Source organism: Strigops habroptila, chromosome 6 (genome assembly GCF_004027225.2).
Source record: "Strigops habroptila isolate Jane chromosome 6, bStrHab1.2.pri, whole genome shotgun sequence".
Lineage (NCBI taxonomy): Eukaryota > Metazoa > Chordata > Aves > Psittaciformes > Psittacidae > Strigops > Strigops habroptila.
Window position 1 is genome coordinate 4062546 of NC_044282.2, and position 23386 is coordinate 4085931.

The 23386-nt window shown below is 42.2% G+C and overlaps 1 protein-coding gene across 3 annotated transcripts; it reads right to left on the reverse strand.

The window, feature by feature from the left end:
• Positions 1-4237: 4237 nt before the first annotated feature.
• TBPL1 (TATA-box binding protein like 1) lies at positions 4238-17508 on the reverse strand. 3 transcript variants are annotated; one of them, XM_030489867.1, is made up of 7 exons: positions 17284-17508; positions 9983-10169; positions 9260-9342; positions 8528-8591; positions 6947-7050; positions 6752-6846; positions 4238-5489 (listed from the first exon to the last, which is right to left on the reverse strand). In XM_030489867.1, the coding sequence occupies exons 2-7, from the start codon at positions 10115-10117 to the stop codon at positions 5419-5421; spliced, it is 552 nt and encodes a 183-aa protein (XP_030345727.1). In that variant the 5' UTR covers positions 10118-10169; positions 17284-17508; the 3' UTR covers positions 4238-5418. The 3 variants fall into 3 exon arrangements, with proteins under 3 accessions (XP_030345727.1, XP_030345729.1, XP_030345728.1); XM_030489869.1 differs by lacking the exon at positions 17284-17508 and adding an exon at positions 16641-17022; XM_030489868.1 differs by lacking the exon at positions 17284-17508 and having other exon boundaries at positions 9983-11401.
• Positions 17509-23386: the final 5878 nt, after the last annotated feature.

The window sequence follows — 23386 nt, forward strand, 5'->3', positions numbered from 1 at the left end:
GACTTTCAGTACAAAGGTCAGGTAAGTAGTTACCACAACACAGGATTTTCAACTGTGCAGATCCCATGTCATCTAAACCAAGTGAAATTCTGAATTGGTAGGCCACTGGCTAGCTGGTCAGCTTATGGCTCCCTTATATTCACAACATCATCGCAGGTGCCATGAGACCAAGCTGATTTCAGGGGTGCTTATGGTAGTATAATGCTCAGCAAGATGCAGGTTTTGGCATACACAACCTACCAAAGATTAAGTAAAATCTTCTCGTAAGGGTCCAATCTTCTCATAAGGGTCCATGTGAACGCTTTTGACATAGTCTATAAGCAACAAGAGACTGAGTACACCCAGGGCATGTGCACAGACAGTGATGCTGTGTACCTCAGATGTAGGTTACTCAGACCAAGGGCCTCATCAGAAGCAGTAAGCTTGAAGGTCCTTTGCTCTCATTCCCTACTTGGAATCAGCAGATTCCCATCCTAACCTAAAATTCCACCCTGGATCTCAGGTGCTTCCCCCTTCTCCACAGACATGGGAAACTTTGGTTCCTATTACTTTGAATTTCCCAATGAAAGTTGAAGACCTGCTTAGAATTTTGTTTGAGGACTACAGTTCCGATAGTGACCACACGAGGCTAGGAGAAGAGGTCCCTCTGCCCCTGCACGGGACAGAGCCCACAGCAGAGTCTCCTTGTGCTTCCCTGACGCCAGCAATAAGAGTTTACTCTGCACTGCAGCAGTAGGAATTGGCAAAGATAAGAGTGTACCTGTAGCTTCTACAAATAGTCACGAAAAGGATGCAAAATGCATTAGAGCTCAGCCACATAAAAGTTTCATAGCAGTGTGAAATGGGGAGAGATGGAGAGCTGGAGTTGGAGCACTGGGAGTCTGCTGTGGATGAGGAGGGTACATGAAATGGTAAGGGGAGGTGAAGCCAGAGATTGACTCTGATGGTGTGAGGGAAAGGGGCAGCTGAAAGCTTTAAGCATAGATGTTTCATGAGGTTGGATTTACCTTAAACTTTTGCACTTGGACATGTGAGGAATTCAAGAACCAGAACGTGGCCAAAGCCTACAAGATTTGGTAGGAGGTTTGTTTGTTAGTTAATGCTTAGTTCAGCATCCTGATCTTCACACTTACGGTAGCAGCTCACATTGTCATACACAGCCTGAATTTATCTTTTTTTTTAACCATAGTATGCTCGCACATACTAAAAGAATAGTTTTTGAAAGACACTAATGCCTTCCTGCTAGAGAAAACAACACATTCTATTACTGATATTGAAAGAATAATAAACTATGGGATACATGGTGGGTACCATGTGCCTAATGAGTATGTGTCAAGCCTGGAAGCCTGGCAAGCTCTTGTTGAAGAAAAGCAAAAGATGTAGAAGAACTTCTCAAGCACCAGCAGAGGGCTGCAGGTGGGACCTGCTAGTTCTGTAAAGCTTTTTCCTTAGATCAACAGTGATATTTTCTTTTTATAAAACCTACAAATTCCACTCTCAGTTCTGAACACACGTAAAACGATCATGTACATCATTTTTATACCGACAAGTGCCTAAGATTAAATCAAATAATATAATGCATTTTTAGTAAGACTGTATTGCAGGAAATGAATCAATTTCCTGATCTGTGACTTTACCAGATAGTAGATTACCTGTGTTTCCAGCAGCATCCCCATTTGCTCTGGTTGGTACCGTTTTCTGATAACTGCCTCTAGACAGCAGACCTGCACATGTGATCTAAGCCCATACCAGTTTACAGTTTCTAGTACACCACATTTAGTGAAAGGGGCCTCTACAAAATCTTTCTCAGCATTACAGCTTCCCAAACCAACCTCTGCTGTAACAAATTTTGTGAGTGTTCTTACAGAAATCAATTTAACTCAGAAAATATCATAGAAATTGTCTCCCTACCTCACAGGTTTGGGGTTCATTGCGAGCTCTTCTAAGCTTCCCACATGCACACTGACTTAGTGCAGAAATAAATAAGTAAACACATTCTCTTTCTGAAGGCGGCATTCTATGATTCTATGGTAGTTCCAACACTGGTTTAACTGCAGTGACCCTAACAGCTTCAGATACCTCCAACAGATGATGATTCTGTAGCCAAGGGTTTTTAAAATCATTATAGCTCTAGTCTTCATTGTAGTCCTATATAGCCCTATAAATGCAGCCCTAGTTACACTTGTCCTTTATAACAAAGCCTGCACATCTGAGGACATGGCAGTCACAACCTCACCAACTATGAAAATACAAGGGAAAAAAGGGACATGTCTTGCAAATCACATCCCTGGGTCTCTGAAGCACTCTACAAAAAAATTTGTCTCAGATCTAAAATTACTCAGTATCTTCATTAGCAGACTGGATTACAGAACAGAATACGCTTATTAAATTTGCAGGCAATGCTAAACTGGGAGAGACTGGGTTGGAAGTTAGAGCTTTGCAAATCTGTGAGAAGAGTCTGAATAAAGCTGACAGCCTAAGTGCAAATTTCTCTGGTAATGCTAATTGCAAGTCAGAGAATGATAAAACGGTGCTAGAAAGCGCAGGAAAAGATCTAGTGGCTATGACAACTCGCACGCTAGCAATGAGTCAGAGTTATCATTCCGCTGCAAAAAGGAGCCCTCAATTGGCTGTATAAATAGAACCAACCCTTCTCTCTAAGGAATACGAAACAAAGTTTTTATGGTGCTGCTAGTGCTACAGCTCAGCACCACGAAGAGCTTTGCATGGAATCCACCTGGAGATTGCAAGGAGAGATGGGCAGTGCACTAGAAAACCTGGGCATTGAGGAAGAGCTGATTGACTGACAGGTAAGTCTAATCCAAAGCACAGCTCCAAACACTGGAGGCGAGAGCCCAGCGTGCTGGGGCATGCTGTCCGGTCTGGGGTCCACACCATGGCTGCAGGAGCCGACAGCAACAGCCTAGATGGAGGCACCACAACACACTGAAGGAAACAAAGAGTAACTCATGAAGATGGGGAAGGGGTGCGTGTGTATGCACATGCATGTAGAAACATGTAGCAGCAACAGTTATTCCAGACTGAGGCAGGGACCTATTGATTTAGAGCAGCAATAGGAAATAAAGCAATATCCCCGAGTGTAAGCATATGCTGCCAACTTGCCACAAATGGTTTGAGGCTCCCTTGGAGCTAGGATAGGTAAAGCACACATTTCAAGGAATCCTTTATTTGCTATTATTCTTTTTCTCAGTACTACTCTGCCAGTTTAGTAGTGTGCTTTTTGACTCCCTTATGGATTGCTACAAAGGCCTCAAACTGCTAGCATGGATCTGAGCAGCACTTCAAAAGAAACAGTTCCCATTTTAATACATGGCAGCTTATTATTACCTTTCATTTTTGTTCTAACAGGCAGATTTCATGCTACATGATGGTGCTAACAAAAAAGCACTTTCTCCACAGATAAATTTAGGAGACACATACGCTACATAAAAGCTCCAGAATGTCACTGGTTAGCACTCAAGTGCTTTGTAATTTGACCCAAAAGAGGCAAGCCTAATCTAAGCCAGCTATTGTTGTTATAATGGCCAATTCCTCATTTGTCCATTTAGGACTACATTTTGTTCCTGGAAAACCCATTACAATTTTGTTCATTGTTCAAATACCTTCTGCTTTTTCCTTTTTAAACTGTAATAATAATACACTAGTGTTCCCTAATGGTGGTTTGTCTGTTGCTCTGACTTTCCACAAAATCCTCATTAGTGTCAGGAGTGCTGAAGTCCACATTATCTTCTATACAGACTGGAAAGCTTGCATACAGCAAGCATCCTTTTCCCCACTCTTTACCATGAATTCTGTGACCGTCAAACTCAACTTAGACATTTTATGGTTATAAGTTCTCTCTTTCCTACTTACACTGAGCTTAAAAGGGCTTTTATGAATATACCACTTAAGGCTTACAGCAGATTGGTGCTTCTTTTTGTTCTGAGGGTTTTGCCTGAGCATTTTCCATACCCTTCTTTCCTTTCCATAATTTCTGCATGAAGTCACTACGGACAGCCCCAACTTCTATACCATCCCCTCAAACAGATGAAATGCATTATGCTAGGCCTTTGCTTCTCAATGATGTTCTTCCATCTTTCTTTTGCAGTTGTAACTTCTGGTACAGTAACAGCTCATGGTTTACTGTTTTTAGGACCCACTAAGACTGTGCATTACCTCCAGCACACAATAGTAGCGTTACATTTCTCTTCAGTGAGATAGGGAAAAAAGACATACATACATTTATACATATTTATTGTATCTTTTTAAAAGTAGCACTTGCAGTTACTTTTAAGCATTCACCTCTTCTGCTTCAAATGTGCACTTACTGAGAAAAACATCTACTGGCTTCCAAGTCCAAGATTAATACCAAGAATAACACATGCCAGAATCAAGCTTCATTGCTTGTTGGCAGCTTCTGTCATGAAAATATTATACAGTAAGAAGAGCGTAGAAAAGGTCTGTGTTAATCATTCAGCAACAGGCTGGGGCTGGATTAGCGTGACCACACCATCTTCTCATGCTGAAGCACTCCACCACTTTCCCGAAAACTGAAGCTCGCATAGTAACTTTCTTCCTTTCACATCCAGTAGGTAGACAGGGCAGTTGTTTTTTCTACAGTAGCTTCTTTAGTTGATAAGATTTCCTCATCATCTATAGGAAAACACTTGCTGTAGACCTTTATATTTAGAAATGTCTTCTCTTCATGGAACAGCAAGAAAAATACTTGAAGTCTGGCATGTAGTTAAGAGAACTGGGAACAAACCAAATTTCATCCTCGGATAAACATACGTAACTACTATAGATTTTAGTCTAACCCACGCACAAAGTTTTACACATACTACAAATAGAAACAGAAGGTATCAGCAAAAGACTATTCTTACATTGTTTCAAATTAATTTGCAACTATACAATTTTAACTGTAATAGAAAAAGGGAAAGGAATATAACAGAACAGCTATGAAGAGAAATATTTTCCAAACTTTTATTTGTGCACATTCATCAGGTGAAAAAGATAACTTTTACAGCTTCTTTGGTGCCCAATATTCAGCATACAAAAATGTAAAAGACTATTCACAAATAAAACACAAGCTCAAACTAAAAAAAAAATGTTTTTAAGGTAGTGCACATCGTGACAGCTTTGCTTATGAATACACAGAAATTACTGCAAAAATAAATAGAATGTCTTTTTAAAAGCAGCAATTTCATATCTTGTAAACTTCTGTTTTTACAATACAGCACTGTTAAGAGTAAAATCCAAAAGAACTGGAGTTTATACTGTGGCCATGAGCAAGTAAAAGAGTCTGTATTCTTCTGCTATGGTTGGTCCAGTTTTCCTTTTTGCTTTTAGTCCAATGTGCAGCAGTCTTTAAAGGTGCTTGGATAGGGAACCTAACCATCAAGTGGTGAACTATAAAACTTATTTCCTGCTTTCAAACACGAATGGGTAAATCTGTTCCACGGCACTGGCAACAGCCTTTACATTTGGCCCTGAGACACATTTAAAAAAAATAAATAAATAAAAAAAATGCAGTAGGAAGAGAAAAAGCAGGGAATTGGAAGTTAAAACAACAACAGTATCTTGAAAATAACAATATTTTTAGCTATCACAACTTTATACTGTAGACAGAAATAATTTCTCCCCCATTTCTCCCAACTTAAGAAGGTGTTCCTCTGATCACTTTTACTTACAAGAAAATTGAAATCTGCAAGATGTTCTACACTGGTCAACGGCTAGGCTACAAATAAATAATACTACCATTTAATTTCATAACAACTTGGGTGCTTTTCAATTTACAGTCAGCCCAGAGAAGAAGGCAGAAGCTGAGTAGCAGAGGTAAAAAATACTTTTACTTAGGCTAATCCTCTAGGAATCTGTATTACTCAAAGCCTAGCCACTTTTATCTCTTCTTTTAAAAACCTACCAACAAAACCTACTGCTAAATAATACTGGATTGAACCCAAGGATTTTTCAAGCAAGAATGTTTTATGTTTGAAAATTGTAGACTATTGCTTTCTAGCCTGGATTTTGCTAATAGCTCCACCACTGACCTCGGACAAAACCTGCAAGCCAGGGAATAGTTACTGTCTCAGGATGAAGCATATGAAGGTTAGCTAACACCATCTATGAGCATTTGGGGAAAGAAAAGGAAGAATGAAGAAGCGATGCTTTCTAAAGGTACTAGACCATTTTAAGCAATGAACAACTAAGACTGCAAATAAGCGAGCAGTAACATGCCAGAAGAAATTCATCCTGGATAGAAGCTTGGTGATGCAGACAAATAAAACCAGCAATTTCTCACATATTTTCTGACTGTGAACTCAGGGGTTTTTTACCTAACTTCAGACTATACTATGCTATCCTACACGTTTTCATAAATCTCCAGTTTGGAAACATGTATTTATGAAAGGGATGTTAATGCTACATGCAATGGAGTTTACAGCACTATGAAAACAAGGAAGAAAATCAAATATTTAAATAAATACCTGCATTCTCAGATCCTATGTCACTTTGGTTTTACAAAGACCACACTATGTACATTCAAAGTAATCTTTCAGCCTACCAACAATAACACTTTCTCCACAACTCCTCTGGCACCTCCACTCAAAACCAAACCAGATGCTAGTGCTGGGAAACAAAATCCCTTCAATGTATTTTTTGACTCTTTTAAATGTCTTCCTCTCCTAAACCTACTGGGCCTAAAGTTAAATATTCCCAACAAGGTAAATATTTATTTTTGACATCAAAATACCTGTAACTGTGATACTGCCTGTGGAAAAAATCTGTAAAGTAGCTCTGAGAGTTTTTATTCTGTAACACACGGCAGGATGAAGTTCTGGTTCATAACTAGAAAACAAAATAAAAGGTAAAAAAGAGAGATCTAGAACTGAAAAATAAAAGCTTAAGCAGTATACCAAGACTACAGTTCTTAAAAATCCTACTGTACCTCGCATGAGGTCTGTTATTCTTCGTAAATTCTGGCAATCTGATCTCAAAGGGCATGTTGCACACTGCTAAAACATTCACAACTTTAAAATCTGTGAAAATTACCTTTTCGAAAGAGAAGAAAAAAAAACACGTAAGAAATTCAGTTTTAAGTGAGGCAGACGAATGGGTTGCAAAATAAAAAGTTACAAGACTAGTAATTAGAATATTTTGATGAGATTTCAAAATTAAAACCTTGTGATTGATGCATTTCTAATAGGAATATAAACAGTACTTAATGGACTCAAATCACTTACTTTATGCTTCAGCTAAGCATAAGTAAAAGGTGAAAATTGTTCTGTTTCAAATCTCCAGTAGCCAGTTTGGCAAGCTGTTTTTCTACTGTTACTTTCTGAAGCCCTGCTGAAACTACTGGCTTTCAGTTATTCTTCACCACAGCCATTTTAGATGACAATAAAATAGCCAGCAGACAAGACAAACAAACAAATGCATTGCTGAGAAGTCACTGTTGGCAGTATCACTGAAGAAACTTTTGTTCATGTCCTGAGATTGCCTAAACTTAAAATGACTGTTCCTCAGTCAAACCTTTTAGAAGGATACTACCAATACAAAAGGTGAACTATTAATTTAATATTCAAAATAAATTCCACTTAAACTCATTTTTTAATAAAACTTGGTGCATCCATCCTTGAAGCATGCTTCACCTCACTGGTTTAATGTTTCAGTCCAACTTTTAGAGGTCGGGTCTAACACATGCATTCGTAACAGTAAGTGTGTCTAAACTCTGCTTGGGTCTGATGCAGTGTTACCTGGATAGCCTGTCACCACCGCCTTCATGCACTACAATCAAAGGGAGCCTCTCCCTGCCAAAGGACAGCCACTGTGTCCATTTGTCTGTCTGCAAACTGAAACTGTAGGTAAACACCACAATTGACTACCAGGAAGTTTGAGAGTACTAAAACATGTCATTTTTAGTCACTCGTTGCTGTTTTTCAACCTTTACTACGAAATATAAGTGGTGGTTTTGACTGGTAATGTTAACCCAAACCCAGCTTAAAAAAAAAAGGGGGGGTTTCATGTCCTAAATGTTTTATTTGGCTTATTCCCTGCTGTGAAACCTCATGGCACAGAAGCGCTATTTTTTCCCTCCTCTTTAATTAAAGAGGCTCAAACTTCCCCTTAACAAGATGGACATGTATCTGCTATTCCACCAGAAACAGGTAAAACTTTGTTCAAATGACAGTTAGGTTTATACTCTTTGTCACTCCTTCCAAATAAATCTTTCAAGATATTGTAATTCTATCCAAGAAAAATCTGTGGGTGGTTCGTTTATTAAACAAATTTTGCTGTTCATTAGCCAGTGAAGAAGCACTACTGTGAGCTGCCAAACAAAACTCAAATCCACAAAATAAACCAGCTTCTCTTTAACCAGCATCTGGAAAATGTATGCCGACACAAAAGGGGCATCTGAGTGAAAACATGCTCACTGCTAAATCATTATGCTCCCTCATTTTTGTTTCTTTCTAAAAAATGAACTTCCAGCATTGCGTGAGTCATACAAGTCCTTTTTCATTAGATTTACCTGAAAACCTAGTTTCTGTAGACTACGAGCTAATCGTCTGGCACCAAATTTAGCTTCTTCTTCACTATAAAGGAGAAAGAAAAGAACCTAGCATTAACAGAAATAGAGTACATATTTGTGTGCACACATACCACAACAACTACTCAGACTACAAAATGAACTGCTGTATCATGCAGCACATGAACCATGATCACATGTACAAATTTACTATTGCATCTTACCCTTACTCCACAATGCAGACATATCTTAAAAGTAATTCAGCTGTTATGAGTTTAGCGAGTCTCAGATCTATCTGAACCGAGAGTCTGATTTTGCTTCTTTCCACTCCCTCAACACTGTGTAATTTGATTAAATTCTGGTGGGGTTTCATAAAAGAATAAGAGATATCCCTCAAAGAAGCTCATCCTTTCCCAAGTTTCAAGTCCTGGCTAAAAATATAGCTTGAAGAGTTCTCAAATGAAATCTCTAGGATCTTCTTCACAACGTATTTTGCCTGCTGCTCCCCCAGAAGGCTGAAATGATGTTGCTTAAAATTTCAACTCAGTCTGAGGCAGACACTTCGCATAGAAAACTTCCTTCCAGATATGCAACTTGGCAAGGATCAAGATGAGATCCAGCATGAGTGAATCCTAACAGTGGCAAGTACTGCCTCTTGCTGCCATCTTCATTTACAACATTATATTTTAAAATACACAAGAATTTAAGCTAGAGAAAGAATCTTCATCAACTCACCTTGTGGCTCCTGTGCAAATAACTTTTCCTGAGGACCAAATTGTGGCCGTAATCCTAGGTTTTCTAAGCTTCATTAATACCTTCTAAAAAGAAAAATAAAAGTGGAAGAATTTGGAATTAGTGGTAGTTCAATTCCTACTGGGAAAAAAATCACACCAACTGTTAGACAAATCAACTGTTACACTAATAATAACTTCCTCTATTTTTGACAGCCTTGAACTGTTCCTTCACCTCTTTCAGTAATTAAAAACAACTCTGACCCCAAGAAGAGCAAAATAAGTGTGGAATATCTCAGCCAGTGACTCAGTATTCACAAAACAGATTAAACGAAAGTATTTTCCTCTGAATGAAAAGTCAAAACCCACGAGCACTGTGCTTTTTTTTTTTTCCTTATTACAGTGACTCCCACATTGCTGACTCCTTACCAGGATATATCTTCTTGACAAAGCCACCAAATTTTGGGAGGCAATTTTGGGACCCTGAAGTGCAAGAGGTCTCATCACACTCCTTGCACCAAGTATTCACTTCACTAGTTTCAGCCTTCTGAGACAATATTTACCCACTTTCCTTTTAGTGTTTGACAGACTAAATGCCTATCAGGACAGAAATACAGAAATAAAACTACGCTTTTTCTCTATCCACCACACAGATATCAGACACAAGAATGTTTAGCTTAAGGAACATTCATAAAAAAAGATAAGTGAGCTATGTTGAATCTCTTACCCCAACATCACGCTTGTATATCACATTTGCTCCCTCTAATGCGATCTTCCTCAAGTTTAAATGACATCTTGTTCTAAAAACACACACTACATTTGTGATTAAAATGTCCAGTGCAACATCACTGTCCGCATCCATTGGGGTGATTTATAACTCAGTTTTCCCAGCAGCTCACCACGAAGATCACATCCTGAGAAACGAAAATGATAAAATTAAACATACCAATAGAAAACTGCCTATTAACGCCATTGTATACACCTGTCCCTTAAAAGAGACAAGCAGAAGTGACTAAAGTGACTCCACTGATTCATTTAAATTAACTGTGTGTGGGGAGGGGGAGTGTCTGCATGCTGTATGCTAGAAAATAGAAGGTTACTTTGGAGGTTGAAGCCATGTTGCCAGACTTAACAGAAATAAAGTGCGTATACATATATATATAAAAAATATATTTAAGCTTGCCACTTAATTATGTTACAACTTTTACCAACTATATTAAGACGCAGTAAAGATTACTGAAACTTTTTCCGTAGCCCCAGTGGATAATGTTTCCTCAGCTCACTTGAGGATGTCAATAGACACCTCAGGAAAATGCACTTCTCTGACTGCTGAAGTTGATAATTCTGAACAGCTTGACGTTTGTGCTGGAACGGATGAGCCTGCTTAGTAACTCTGAGCTAGTACAGCTTACACAAACTGCAGCCTGTAGGCAGTCTGCTACCACAGCTTTCCCATGTTCATCCAGCACTCTTGGCCTAGCTCTCCCAATATAATAGCATAAGGGCAACTGTACAAAACATCCTGGTAGCAGCAACAGCATGCGTTGAGTCACAGTGGCCTCTCAGCCCCTCCTGCACTGCCCACAGGAACTGTGCAGAATGAAAGTACTGTATGTGCTGAGTAAAATCGAGTGTTTCCAAGGAAAAGCAGGAGTAACTGTGAAGGCACAGGATGGCCACCCAGTGCACACACAGCAACCCTAAGGCAGCCAGGAAGCATCCCGTCTGCCAGTGCACGTTGAAAGTGACACTTTTAACACGCACTTCAACTGAGGGAGAATCATCATAAAACAGGGAGTTGGGCTACAGCTCAGCCCACCTTGAGGCTGCCCAACATCTCTTCTGTACGTATACCAAAGCCAAGACAGCAGACAGCTCAAACAAATCTCAGGTGAAGTATTTGGGGAAAGGAGAGAGGAAAAGAACAAGAACATTCGTATATAGTGAAAAGGGCTTATATCAAAATACCGTAGCTCATTAAGGATTTTTTCTTTGTAAAATGTAAAAATTTTAGTTTTACTCCAGGAGAAGTAGCTGAAATAAAGCATAGTCTAAGAGACAGAGACAATATTATCTTGATCTATTAATCTAAAATTTTAGTTGTCATGGTTTAAGCCCAGCCGGTAACTCAACCATGCAATCACTCACTCCCTTCCTTGTTCCCCCCTCTCTCTGGGCACGATGGGGAGGAGAATCAAAAGAATGTAAACCCCACAGGCTGAGATAAGAACAATCCAATAACTAAAGCACAACACAAAAATAATGCTAGTTATAACAATAATAATCAGGGAAATAACAAGAGGAGAGAATATAAAACTAAAAAGGGAAGGGGAAAAAAAAGCAACAACAAACACAAGTGATGCACAATACAATTGCTCACCACCTGCCGACCGATACCCAGCCCGACCTGAGCAGCAATCTGGGCCTTCCAGGTGACTCCCCCAGTTTATATACTGGGCGTGACGTGCTGTGGTACGGAGTAGCCCTTTGGCTAGTTTGGGTCAGGTGTCCTGTCTCTGCTTCCTCCCAGTTTCTTGTGCCCCTCCTCACTGGCAGAGCATGAGACTGAAAAGTCCTTGATCAGGGTAAGCGCTACTTAGCAACAACTAAAACATCGGTGTGTTATCAGCATTGTTCTCAGACTAAAGCTGGAAAACAGCACTGCACCAGCTACTAGGAAGGGAAAAATAACTGTTACAGCTGAACCCAGGACAGTATAAGGAACCCACGTCTCTGTGTTGCCCAGGCTACAGTGCAGTGGCTATTCACAGGCACAATCCTGCTAATGACCAGCACAGGAGCTTTGACCCGCTCCATCTCTAACCTGGGCCGGTTCACCCCAATCCAAAAGAAACACAACAGAAAGCAAAGAGGAAAATCAAAGAAAAATAGTCAGATATATGAAATGCTCTACATGGTTATTGCCGTGGATGAAGCAGGAGACTATGCATCAAGAACAATATATGTAACTGTAAGCGAGCAGCTGCGTGGTACTTAGTTGCTGCCTGGGTTTAAACCACAACAATGTCAGACTGTAATAATGCATTTATATCACTTCAGATGTTTTGGCCTTATGTTCTAAATTAGAAATATTCAAGATACAAAACTAGCATTATTAACAGTACTTTCATCTGACTATGACTTCCTAAACATCATGCCATAGTCTCTAATCAAGAACTCACTCAAGGTACATCTTCGACTACAACTCACTGACAATACAGAAGTCATAAACTACAAGGTAGATGTGCATAACATACTGAGTCAACTGCTGTGTTGGTGGCTGCTTCTACTGGGCAGCTTGCTCCCAGCTGAAAGAATTATGCTGTTCTTGCCAGCTTGTCCAACATAAGAAAAGGCAAGATGGGTGACAACAGAAAAGAAATGAAGAAACTGCAAGAGAAAACCAGAAAAACCAAAGGCTATGTGTGGGGGTGAGGTAGAGGGGGGAGGCAGCCAAAGAAGAGAACAAACAGTAACTAATTAGTATTCCCAGATCCCTCTTTTAAAAAAAAAAAAGAAAATAAAAAATTATGTGAATCCTCAAAGTTAGAAATTACTTATCCCATCTGGTTTTGACGGACTACTACAGATTGGGTTAGTAATTTATGGCACCAGATCCAAAGATAGCACATGTGCAGATTTTGAATGGCACGCAGGCAGGGCCAGCACAGAGCAAGGAGCTGGAACCCGTGGCATCTTCAGAGAGGCATTTGGATTCACACTGGCTCTAATCCTAGCTCTTGCCAAGTTCACTTACTGGAACCCAGGAACAAGATAACTCCAGTCAGCAGCGTCTCCCAGTTATCAGCAAGTTTCTACCGGCACCCTCAACCTCTACATTCTGAAAGAATACCATCATCATGCATAACATCCTTGAAAGGCTGATAACCTCTAAGCAAACCATAATACTGTATGATAATGCCCCCATAAAAATCTGATGGCTTGTCTTAAACAGATCGGGGGAGAAAAGTCACATGTTCGATCAGAACAAAGGAAAAAAATGGTTGAAAGAGAGGGAAATTACAATTTAAAAGGAAAAGACCTATCATTAAAGGGGGATCTACAGGAGAAAGGAACATTAAGATGCTGTGGAGCTGTCAGTAAGGATGTTTTCAGCATTATGGTGTAGCTTGGTTAGACATACAATCTACTTGCATAGATTTTAATGGGAGAAAAATTACACATTACAGTAATGTGCTCACATTTTCATTAGCCATGTTCTGAAAGTTTAGGACAACAGGTATTTTATGGAGAAGCTCTTTAATCTGGAATTTAATTTGAGCTGTAGCTAATATTCTAGACACGTTTTGTGACATTCAGTTAAAAAGGGATATAATTTGTTACAGAAGCAGTATCTGAACAAAGTGTAAAAATACTGAAAACTGCATTTATTCTACTTTAAGGGTACTTGATCTAACAGAAGTATTCATTTGTTAAACTTTTCCCTCAAATATTGAACTATTCAAATATTAATTACCAGGTTTTCCTCATTTGTATTGAGAAAACTCTTATTTGCTCTTGCCCCTGTTCTTTCAGAATCTGAATCTGTGTCAACAATTTTGAATACGCCCATTCCCATTTAGTACACAAACACAGTGTTAACCTCTTCCAAGGCACGGTTGAGAAATATCAGGTAAACCAAAATGCTTCGAGACTTGGATACCTCTGTCCAAGCAGTGAATGAGCATAACCTATTACAACCTCTGCCTTAAACATTCATTTTAATGTCTCACACTGTACTGACAACAAAGAAAAGATTCTAAAGAAGAGGCAGCCTGCTGCCTGAAGTCTCAAAGCAATCCGAATTCACAGGAGCCATGTGAACTGAAACAAGCTAAACATTTTCTAAAAATAATAATACATGCACTATATAAAAATAACTTCTGAAGAAAGTGTTTATAAAAAAGGTGTAAAAATGTTACCTTAAAAAAAAAAAAGTTATTATTTATACACATGTGCAGCAGCATGACTAGAACATGACTGGAACACGGGAGTCCTAAACAATATTCTGATCCTCCTCTTTCCCAGTTTTCTCATCTTCTCTGCTACTGATACACACTACAGTTCCCCTGCTGTGTAGCCCTGACCCCTTACGTTATTTCCCAAAACCTGCATTTCTGTCTCCTATCTGCAAAATGGGGAAAGTAATGCTTCCATGCTTTTAGAAATACATTTTGAGATCAAGCAACAGTGTTACACATGAGCCTGTTTCTGTTCCATATTCATGCAGTTACACTTGCAGAACAGGGTGTCTGAGTAGAAACCAAACATGTGGTTCTTCCCGGTTCTGGATTTGCAAACACCTAAGTTGATTTTATTGAGCTTAGGTTTTCTTGATTAATTTTGCCCAAAGGTTTTCTCATCTGAACCTTAGACTTTTGGCAGCGTAAATCTCATTTCTAAAATTATGTTTTGTCAGTTAATGCTAATTTAATAATAGCCTAAAATTGAAAATAACATCATTTACTTCTCTGCAAATGATGTTATTTACTTCATTTACTTCATTGGGCTTTCTCCTGCAAAAGAAACTAGCCAACTTTGATTTCAAGTTCTCTTGCACCAGCCTAACACAATGTACCCCAACAGAGGAAAAAAAAGCTTAAATACATCGCTGCAGAAGTTTGTATTATTTTATCATGGACATTTAAAAAGATTGTTCCTTCTTTTCAACATAGACTTTGGGGATACATCTGGAATATTACTCTAAGGAAAAAAAAGTGAGGAAGAGAAAAAAAAAAAGTAGATGGGCAAAGCACGAACACAAAAATAAAAACAACAACAAAAGCTAACTCAAGGATATTTGACACTGTAAAGTAACATATTCTACACTGAAACTAGAGAAACTTCCCAGAATAATAAACAGGAGGAATGAGCACTCAAGTTCTTAAACAAAGCATTACCCATACATCCCCTGTTAGGACCAGGGCCATACTATTTTAGATATTATATAAACACACACGAAGACAAACACCCTGCACTGAAATCTTGCAATCTAGAAAAAGCCAGCGCTGCCTTCAAAACGTTCCAAACCAAACCAACCACATCATCATCATCAAAGAGAGAGGAAAGGCACTTGGGATGGGGTATATAAACAAAGTATTATTTTAAGCTTTTGGCTACCTTTGATCCAAGAAACTCTGAGCCATAAAGGTAGGTGGGGGGTAACTAACAATGGTTACGTTAATGTCAGAACAGTTTAATAAACACCTTTTCCACTAGCAGCTTAAGTATAAGCAACTTCTACTGGTTATTTTTAACCCTGCTCCAAAGCAGTTCAGCAACTGACCAACCCCACAAACAGCTCCAACAGCCCAGCTGAAGAGATATCTGTCACTACTGTGCCAGTAGGCATTCATCAAACTAATGCTTGAAAAACATTCTTAAGAAGTTAGCAGGAACCTCCACATGAAGTTTCCATATGAGAACAGAGAACACACAAAAAGCCCATCAGGAGAGTCAATTACAACATTCCACTGAAGATGCATTTTTAAGAGTTGTGTTCAGCCCCTCAGGAAACAGGTCTGTATCAAGTGCTTGAGGTGACAGACCTCTGAAATCTGTCTGAATTCCTAGATTCGACACAGTCATGGTGGCAGATGAACCAAGAACACCACAGCTACTACTGTCTGTACAGAAAACCCTCTGGTCCAAACGACTCTCTCACTTAGCTAGTGGGGCATGCTTTTACTTTTTTGTTGTCTCTCATGGCAAGTTAAACTCTCCCTGAAGCAAAAGGCCATCTTGAAGCTAATGCTCTCACTTTTCAGGATTCCCAGTCATGACTATTTCCTACAGAATGAAACAAATAGATTTTGGAGAAGGAGAAAATTTCCAAATATGCATAAAACCAGCATCAAAGTAGGGACTTATCCAATCAGACCAATGCACAGAATGATGACACCAGCTATGCCATGAGCATGTAGGGCACAAATGCCCAATCCCACTGCCAAAATTCTCTTGGCTAAGCCTACTGCATCCCCATGGACCTGGGGTCTTCCAACACAAATCCAGTTGCAGGAATAATGCCAAACAGCTCATAGAACAAGAGCAGGAAGTGCATTTTTAAATAATTCATAACAGGCCATTTTCCTCAAATCTGTCTCATCAAAAAGGTCCATTCATATTCAAAGCAAGATCCACTTGACTCGAATTTTGTGCCACCTTTACCTTGTCACATCCAGTAATAATCGAATGCCAAGCATTAAGAGCATTCCATTAGACCGTTATGACATATAGAAAATAGTCACGAGCATGATGAAAGTTTGAACCGAGAGGATAAACGGCCATCCCAACTTGCTAAAACATTGTAAGGAAAATAAAAATCCGTTCTGCCGCCACAAAGTATTTTAACACAACAGGTAAGCCTCTCATCCCCCAACATTTACCATCCGCGCATCCAGACTGAGGAAACAGACGTACGCCTCCTATTCCCACCGCTGGGCACCTCACTGCCAGCCCTGCATGCACCAGCGTCACAACTCAGGATAACAAACAATCAGTTTCCTCTCCTTCAACCCCAACCGAAAACTTCTCCGGGCTGCGCAGCGGAAACAAAGCAGCGGCGGCGGCAGCAGGCGGCCTCGCCACGCCGCTCTCCGCCGCCTCGCAGCGCCGGCCGATGCCTCCGCGCTTCGTTACCCGGCGCAGCGCCGGCCGCCGGGGCCGTTACAAAGCCCTCAGGGCCCGGCACTCTGCTCCGGGAACTCGGGCACGGGGCAGCCGGGGACCTCCGAGGAAGCCCCGCCGGCTGCCGGGGAACGGGCCGCTTCCCCTGGGGAACGTTTTAACTCCTTCCCCTCCCTGACACGGCGCCCGCCCGCCTCAGGGGGGAACCACGGCAGCGCCAGGGCCGGGCGGCGACGCGAGGAGCGGGGGAGGCCCACGCCGCGCTCCCCGCCTCAGCCGGGAACGGGGTGGGGAGGAAGAGGGAGGCCGCGTCCCCTCCCCCGGGCAGGGCCCGCCGACCCGCGGACCCTTCGAGGCGGTGGCTGGGAGGAGCGGGGCCCGTTGGCGTGCGGCAGCCGTTACCGTGCGGGCGGTCGGGTCGGGGCGGAGCGGGGTGCCGGCTGCTGCTAGGCGCCCCGCCGCTGGCGCCCGGCGGCGTTCCGGGTCCTGGGCCGACTCCCCACGACAATAAACATCCCCCAGCGCCGCGGGCATAGACGCGGCGCCGGCTAGAGCGGCCGCCGGAAGTCACGGCAGCGGGAGTGGAGAAAGGAGGCCGCTCTAGCAGCGCACTTCCGCTTTCGTCTGCCGCCCCCTGAGGCGCGGGAGGGCTGCGGCACCGCCTGGGGCGCAGGGGCGGAGCGCGGCTCCGGGCCGCCCCGCCGCGGCCTACGCCCGGAGTTGCCCCCGGGGGTCCGCTCCGGCCCGGGGCGGCTCGCTCGGGAGCTGCGGCGGCCGCGCAGCAGGCGGGGAGTGTCCGGGAGTGCAGCAGGAGGGCGGGCCGCCCCGGGGCCGCCTGCCCGCACGGTGCTGTCCCACTGATAGCGGCTTGGTCACAGCCTCGTAGTCTGAGGTAGAATCTTTGGCAGCAAACAGGCAGGAGGTCAGATGCAGTTGGCAGATGGGATGGTGTGAACACCCGTGGCACATAGCTTGCGTTTATGTGGGCATACTTGCCCACAGACCTCTGCAGCACACCTCGCTTGCTGGCTTGGCTGCTCCGTGCCTGCTTGCTCACAACCAGCACGGGCCCTGGCACAGCAATCCTTAGTTAGGATTCATGGCAACAACATGCTGCCGCTATTGCTACTGCAGCAGGAGTCTGGTCACTGGCTCTTGTCTTACAGATGCCTTAAAGATATTTTTCTTTATTCGAAGCAATGTTGTTTGGCACTGAAGGGATAGTCCACACCGGTAAGCTATGGTACCTTGTGCGTGAGCAGACTACTGACCCCAAGTGAAACGGAGATGTGAAACATGGAACAGGTTGCCCAGAGAAGCTGTGGCTGCCCCATCCCTGGCAGTGTTCAAGGCCAGGTTGGGCACAGGGGCTTGGAGCAACCTTGTCTAGTGGAAGGTGTCCATGGCAGGGAGGTTTTAACTAGCTGATCTTGAAAGCACCTTCCAACCAAACCCAGTCTGTGATTTTATGAGCAGGTGGCTGTGTATGGCTCACTGAGGAGGGCTGGAATGGAACATGACAACACAGTGGTTGTGGCTGGGATGGCACTGGTTCTCTGTCCAGGACAGTCGTCCAAATTTGGCACTGTCTCACCTGTGCTGTCTGTAGGGAGTAGAGCCTGTGCTGAGCTGTCTTTCAGCTATGCTTGCATTTTCTCTTGGAAGATCCATTTGTTGTGCTTCACTTGGGAACCCGGGAACAAACGATTTGGCTGCAGTGTGGCCAGTTAAGGACCCGCCTCCCAGACTGAAGAATTAAATAAAGTTAGGTTGACTTTGGGATTATAAAGACACATCAGTCCTTATGTGAAAAGTATATATGTGTATATTTATATGTGTGTAGTGCAGAGTATTCACTGTATTGAAAATTTCCTGAATCAACGTTCTGTAATTACGTACTTCCGTGTGTGAAGTGATAGCAGAATAGCTTTAATTAGAGGAAACAATATGAAATTGAACTTTGGAAGTTTTCCAAGTTGGGATGTTTCCCTCTGCTAGATTCAATTTGATCCTTGAAATTACTAGGTTCACTTGTCAAAAATGACTATTTCAGATTCTCACTTCAAATCAGCTGCAAGTGCGCCAGTGACAGCGCTGCTTGTTAATGCCTCCCCGTTAGGAGGAGGGACCAGTGCGCGGCAGCGCTGCCACCCCGCGGCCTGTTGCGGGAGCGGATCCGCCTCCTTCAAGTGAAGATGGTCAAGAGAGGAGAGCTGCTAGAGACGACGATTCTGAATTTAGAGCAACCGTTACCGCAGTTCTGTAACCTTGCACGGGGTCTCCAGCATTTCTATGGAGTGCCTAAGGCTGTTTCAGTTCTTTACGGGCTGCAGCCTGAAAGCTCTGAGTCATTATAATTAACATTGCCATTGCGGGATAGATTGTTGCGATGTCGTCTTCTGCCTGATGGTTCTTTCAAGGTTCTGTGTAGCTGTGTCACTACAGATGCTGATTTGTATCTTTTTTTTTCTTTTTTTTTATGCTGATTGCATACGCAAGTTATGAAGAAAAGCTTTATAAGCCCTGATTTTGCTTGAATTCTAAGCTTCTAATTTTTTAGCACACTCATAAAAGTCTACATGAATTCAACACAAAATGCCTTCTAGCGAATATACATCCATTGTCTGTCTCCACATGCTTGCTCATTTCAGGATATAACCTTTTCTAGCAGGTGTCCAACAGAAATGTGCTGTCATCACTGGACATTAAGAATTATGGTGGGCTTTTTTACTGATGAAGAGATGAACCCATACATACAGTTTCAAAGTTTTGGCTGCTTTTCAGCCTGAGCTTTTCCTGTTTAGACTAGGACATGTTCTGAAGATTGCATCTTTAAATATATATTTGGAAAACATGCACATGTATGCAAGTTGTTATGATCACATTAACATGGAATGCAAATAAGGTGATTGAGCACCTGCCTAATTTGACATGTAAGTTTATCAGCTGTGCCTGCAGTTTTATTCCTCACCTGTATAGTTGCAAAACCGGCTATCCTGGCCTTTTGTTCTCCCCCTCCTGGTCTCCGTCCCTCTGTGCAACCCTAATGTGCCCCCATGACTTCCTCCAGTAGTATGGTCAAGATGCTAAGGATTTCCCACCTGCAGGAACTGTGTCTTCATCTTCCTCTTGCTATTCCTTGTTTTAACTTACCAGACGCTGTACTGACATCAAACAGGGAAGGCACAGAGGCCATTTCTGACACTGCCGCTTCCTTACTGTGTGATTTCATTTTCCTGTCCCTCTGGTTCTCAATCCTTTGTTAGGGAAATGAAGAGGAGATGAAGGTGTGGGAGGGCAGTTTCCTGTGCTGGACATTCTGCAGCATGGAATCATGTGCTGCTTGGGACCGTCAGTACTAGCACAGTAAAAATAAGGATGACTGAACTTTAGGACATCACACTATTTTTGTTCTGTAATTACAGCAGTGAGAGTGAGCAAAGATGCAATTTCATTATGTTGTTATTCAGCTGTAACTGCAGGTTTTGGGGAAAAAGAAAATCACTCATGAAACTGAAGCAAATTTTTGGTTATCTGGATTTTTCTATTTTAACAAGATTAATTTTCAACCAGATAACATCCAGTGCAAGGTAGGCTGTGGGAAAGCATAGCGGGGAGAGAAAAAGCCGGACAGCCCCTTGAAGCAGCCCGCGGTGAAGGCTAGGTGAAGAGTTTCATCTTAAATCCTGCGGCCTCTGTGCAGAAGACTATATTGAAGTATTTGTGCTTGGTGAGGAGGTACCACAGAGCAACCTGTATCTCACACGTTCCGTAGAAGTGACACTGTGGAATGGTTGTCAGCTATGCACATATGATACTGCAGGCTAATTACAAGACATCTCCCAGGCTGGCAGCCAGCAGGGAATGAGCTTAAACCTTTGGCAGGAGATCAGTCAGGGAGGGAATCCTTTGCTGTAGGGCTTAGTTTATCAGGTGAAACTGTAAACTCATCTGTGCCTTCTCACACTTCTCTGATGATGTACAGCATGGTAACTCATGCCAGCACTGTTAAAACTGTTGCCTCCCTGCCACAAGTGGTACTTAAGCCAGCGCCACGATACTAAAACATTCTGTATAATTTTATATATTATTTTATATATTTCTATTTGTATAAAATAGATATATAGTATGTGAATATGCGATATTTTATATAGTATAGATATATTACATAGTGCTTGTATGTATATATTGTGTAAGACATATACCAAGATATACTATTTAATATAATACAAGTATATGAAGAAAATGGAAGTGAAGCACCCTAGAATAAAAGTCAAATGATCAGGATGAGGCATTTCTTTAGTCAACTTTACAATAATTTAACACATATGTGTAATTTCAGCCCCTGCAACTGAACAGTATTCACAGACTATGGGTGCTGAGCTTTGTTGGCAGCAATAGAGAGACGTAGTGAAAGGAGTAGAATCATAAGACTGAGCATGAGGGAAATCAGGGAGAAAAGTTTATGGGAAATAGTGGCGTTGGCTTCTCAGCAGTCTCCCTGCCGAACTACGTGTAGCTGTAGACAAACAATCTGAGGGTGCCAGCCTCAGCTCACCCTGCCAGTTTACCAGCAGAAAGATGGTAAGCATGCACAGACAGCACCTACGGACTGTCCAAAGCCTTCCCATGGACTTAAATAGGGGAATATCTCAATTCCACATCTTGGCATGAGGTTAACATGGTGCTGCTTGGCAATGGCAAGAAAGAGATGCTCTGAGGGCACATGCCAAATTTTGGCATCAGGAAACTCACAACTCTGGTAGAAAAGGTACTGCAGAGCTTAGTAGAGTTGGGCAACAAAAGAACAGGGGTTTTCAATGCCATGATTTAGGATATAATGTTGGTTAAATCTTATATTATGTTTGTTCTTGAACTTGGCCTCTTGCTTCTAGTGACCTCTAATCTTAATATCTATTAGTTATGAGATACAAATAGCAAAGAGGGTCCTCGCTAAGAATTTTTGGTGCGTAAAAGAAGACAGCAGGTTGATCTTGGAAACAACGAGAACAGCACCAAGCTAGAGTGAGACAAAGGCACCAAGTACCTTTATCACTCTAGCTTCTAAGGCTGCAGTGACACCGATAAATGAAACATGGCAAAGGCATATTTTTCATAGTGCTTGGTTGTTGGCAGGGTCCTCAGCATGCCTTTGCCCTGTCTGGCTAACTTTCTCCCAGAAAGTGTCCAATCATGGTTTGGAAATAGCGTGTGCCAGGGATTGTTCTTACCCTTTGGTGAGAGTGAAATAAAATGCAGGTATGTGTGGATGTGACCCTGGCCACAGCACTGAAGGTTGGAGCCAGAGAATGGTCCATAGCCTGTTTCATCTATACTAGCAGGTGTACATATAGATATAGATGTACAGCCTGAGAGAGAGGATCCTTCACTACATCTTTATACTGAATCAAAGAGCAAAGATCCCTGATGATTTCACCATAACTAGAAGAACAGTTCGTAAGTTTGTGAACCAGAAGAGCCGGTGTTCCAAGCCCATACCAAGCTTATGTGTGAACCTTCAGCCAGCCACTTATCAGCTCTGCACCTCTTTTTTCTTCCCATCAGAATGATAGCAACCTCCTATGGAAAAACATTTGGCCATGAGGTGATGGCAAATGCTCCAGGGTAACTGCCATCGTCTGTTTAATTTGTGCATTGACTCAGAGCTGCCAGCTGTATGAAAGTCTTACATATGTAAGAGCAAACAAAACGTTATCGCTAGGAAGAACTGTTCCCATTCTGGTCAGCTCAGCCATCAAAAAGCATCACAAGAAACAGGATGCTGAAGCAAGAGGCCGTGCTCACACTTGGTTTGCTTGTTGCACATCATGGTCTTTGCCTCATCCCAGACGGGGGAGGGATGTGCCGCTGCAGCAGTCTGGGAAGCCATCCAGCAGGACAGTTATCTTTGTGAGCGCATCCCTGGGAAAGCTCGCTGCCTGCGCCTGCTCCTCCCCTGCTGCTGCTGTGCAGGGTTTCGCAGATGTTCCTCCCAGAGGAGGCAGCTGCAGCTCTCAGCCTCCCAGTTTCCATCTCTGCCGGGGTCTGACTCCACCTGGCTCTGATGGAGCTGCTGATAGTTGCTCCTTTCCCCAACCCGTCCCTTCACAGGCACTGAGCAGTAGTAGTCGGAGGAAGAGGAGTCATTCTATGCCTTTTTCCCACTTTCCCCTTGTCTCCAGGCTGTGTAGCTCTACCCTTCCCTTTTTTCCCTAGTGTGTCTGATCTCCATTTCTTAAACAGCATGTAAACAACAGAGAGAAGACTCCTGTGTGTAGATAATCCATATTTACAGTTGGATACGGTCTTCTAGTTTACACAGCAGCCTGAGATATAAATAAGGGTTAGGGTTTTTTTTCCTTGCTTAAGGAAAACAGCCTCTAAGAATTTAAAACAAAGGAAGGATTCGCATTGGTTTTTATTCTCTTGCTTTTGTTATGATCTTGTATTTTTATCTTGCAAGGAGGTTTCGATCTTTCTACTCCCCATGCGAGGATGGTGTAGC

Excerpts from the sequence above, each read along its gene's own strand:
- TBPL1 (XM_030489867.1), bottom strand. The coding sequence starts at position 10,117 with ATGGATGCGGACAGTGATGTTGCACTGGACATTTTAATCACAAATGTA. Across the intron at positions 8,592-9,259 it reads ATTTGCACAGGAGCCACAAG|TGAAGAAGAAGCTAAATTTG; the intron begins GTGAGTTGATGA and ends TCTCCTTTATAG. Across the intron at positions 6,847-6,946 it reads AATAACAGACCTCATGCGAG|TTATGAACCAGAACTTCATC; the intron begins GTACAGTAGGAT and ends TTTGTTTTCTAG.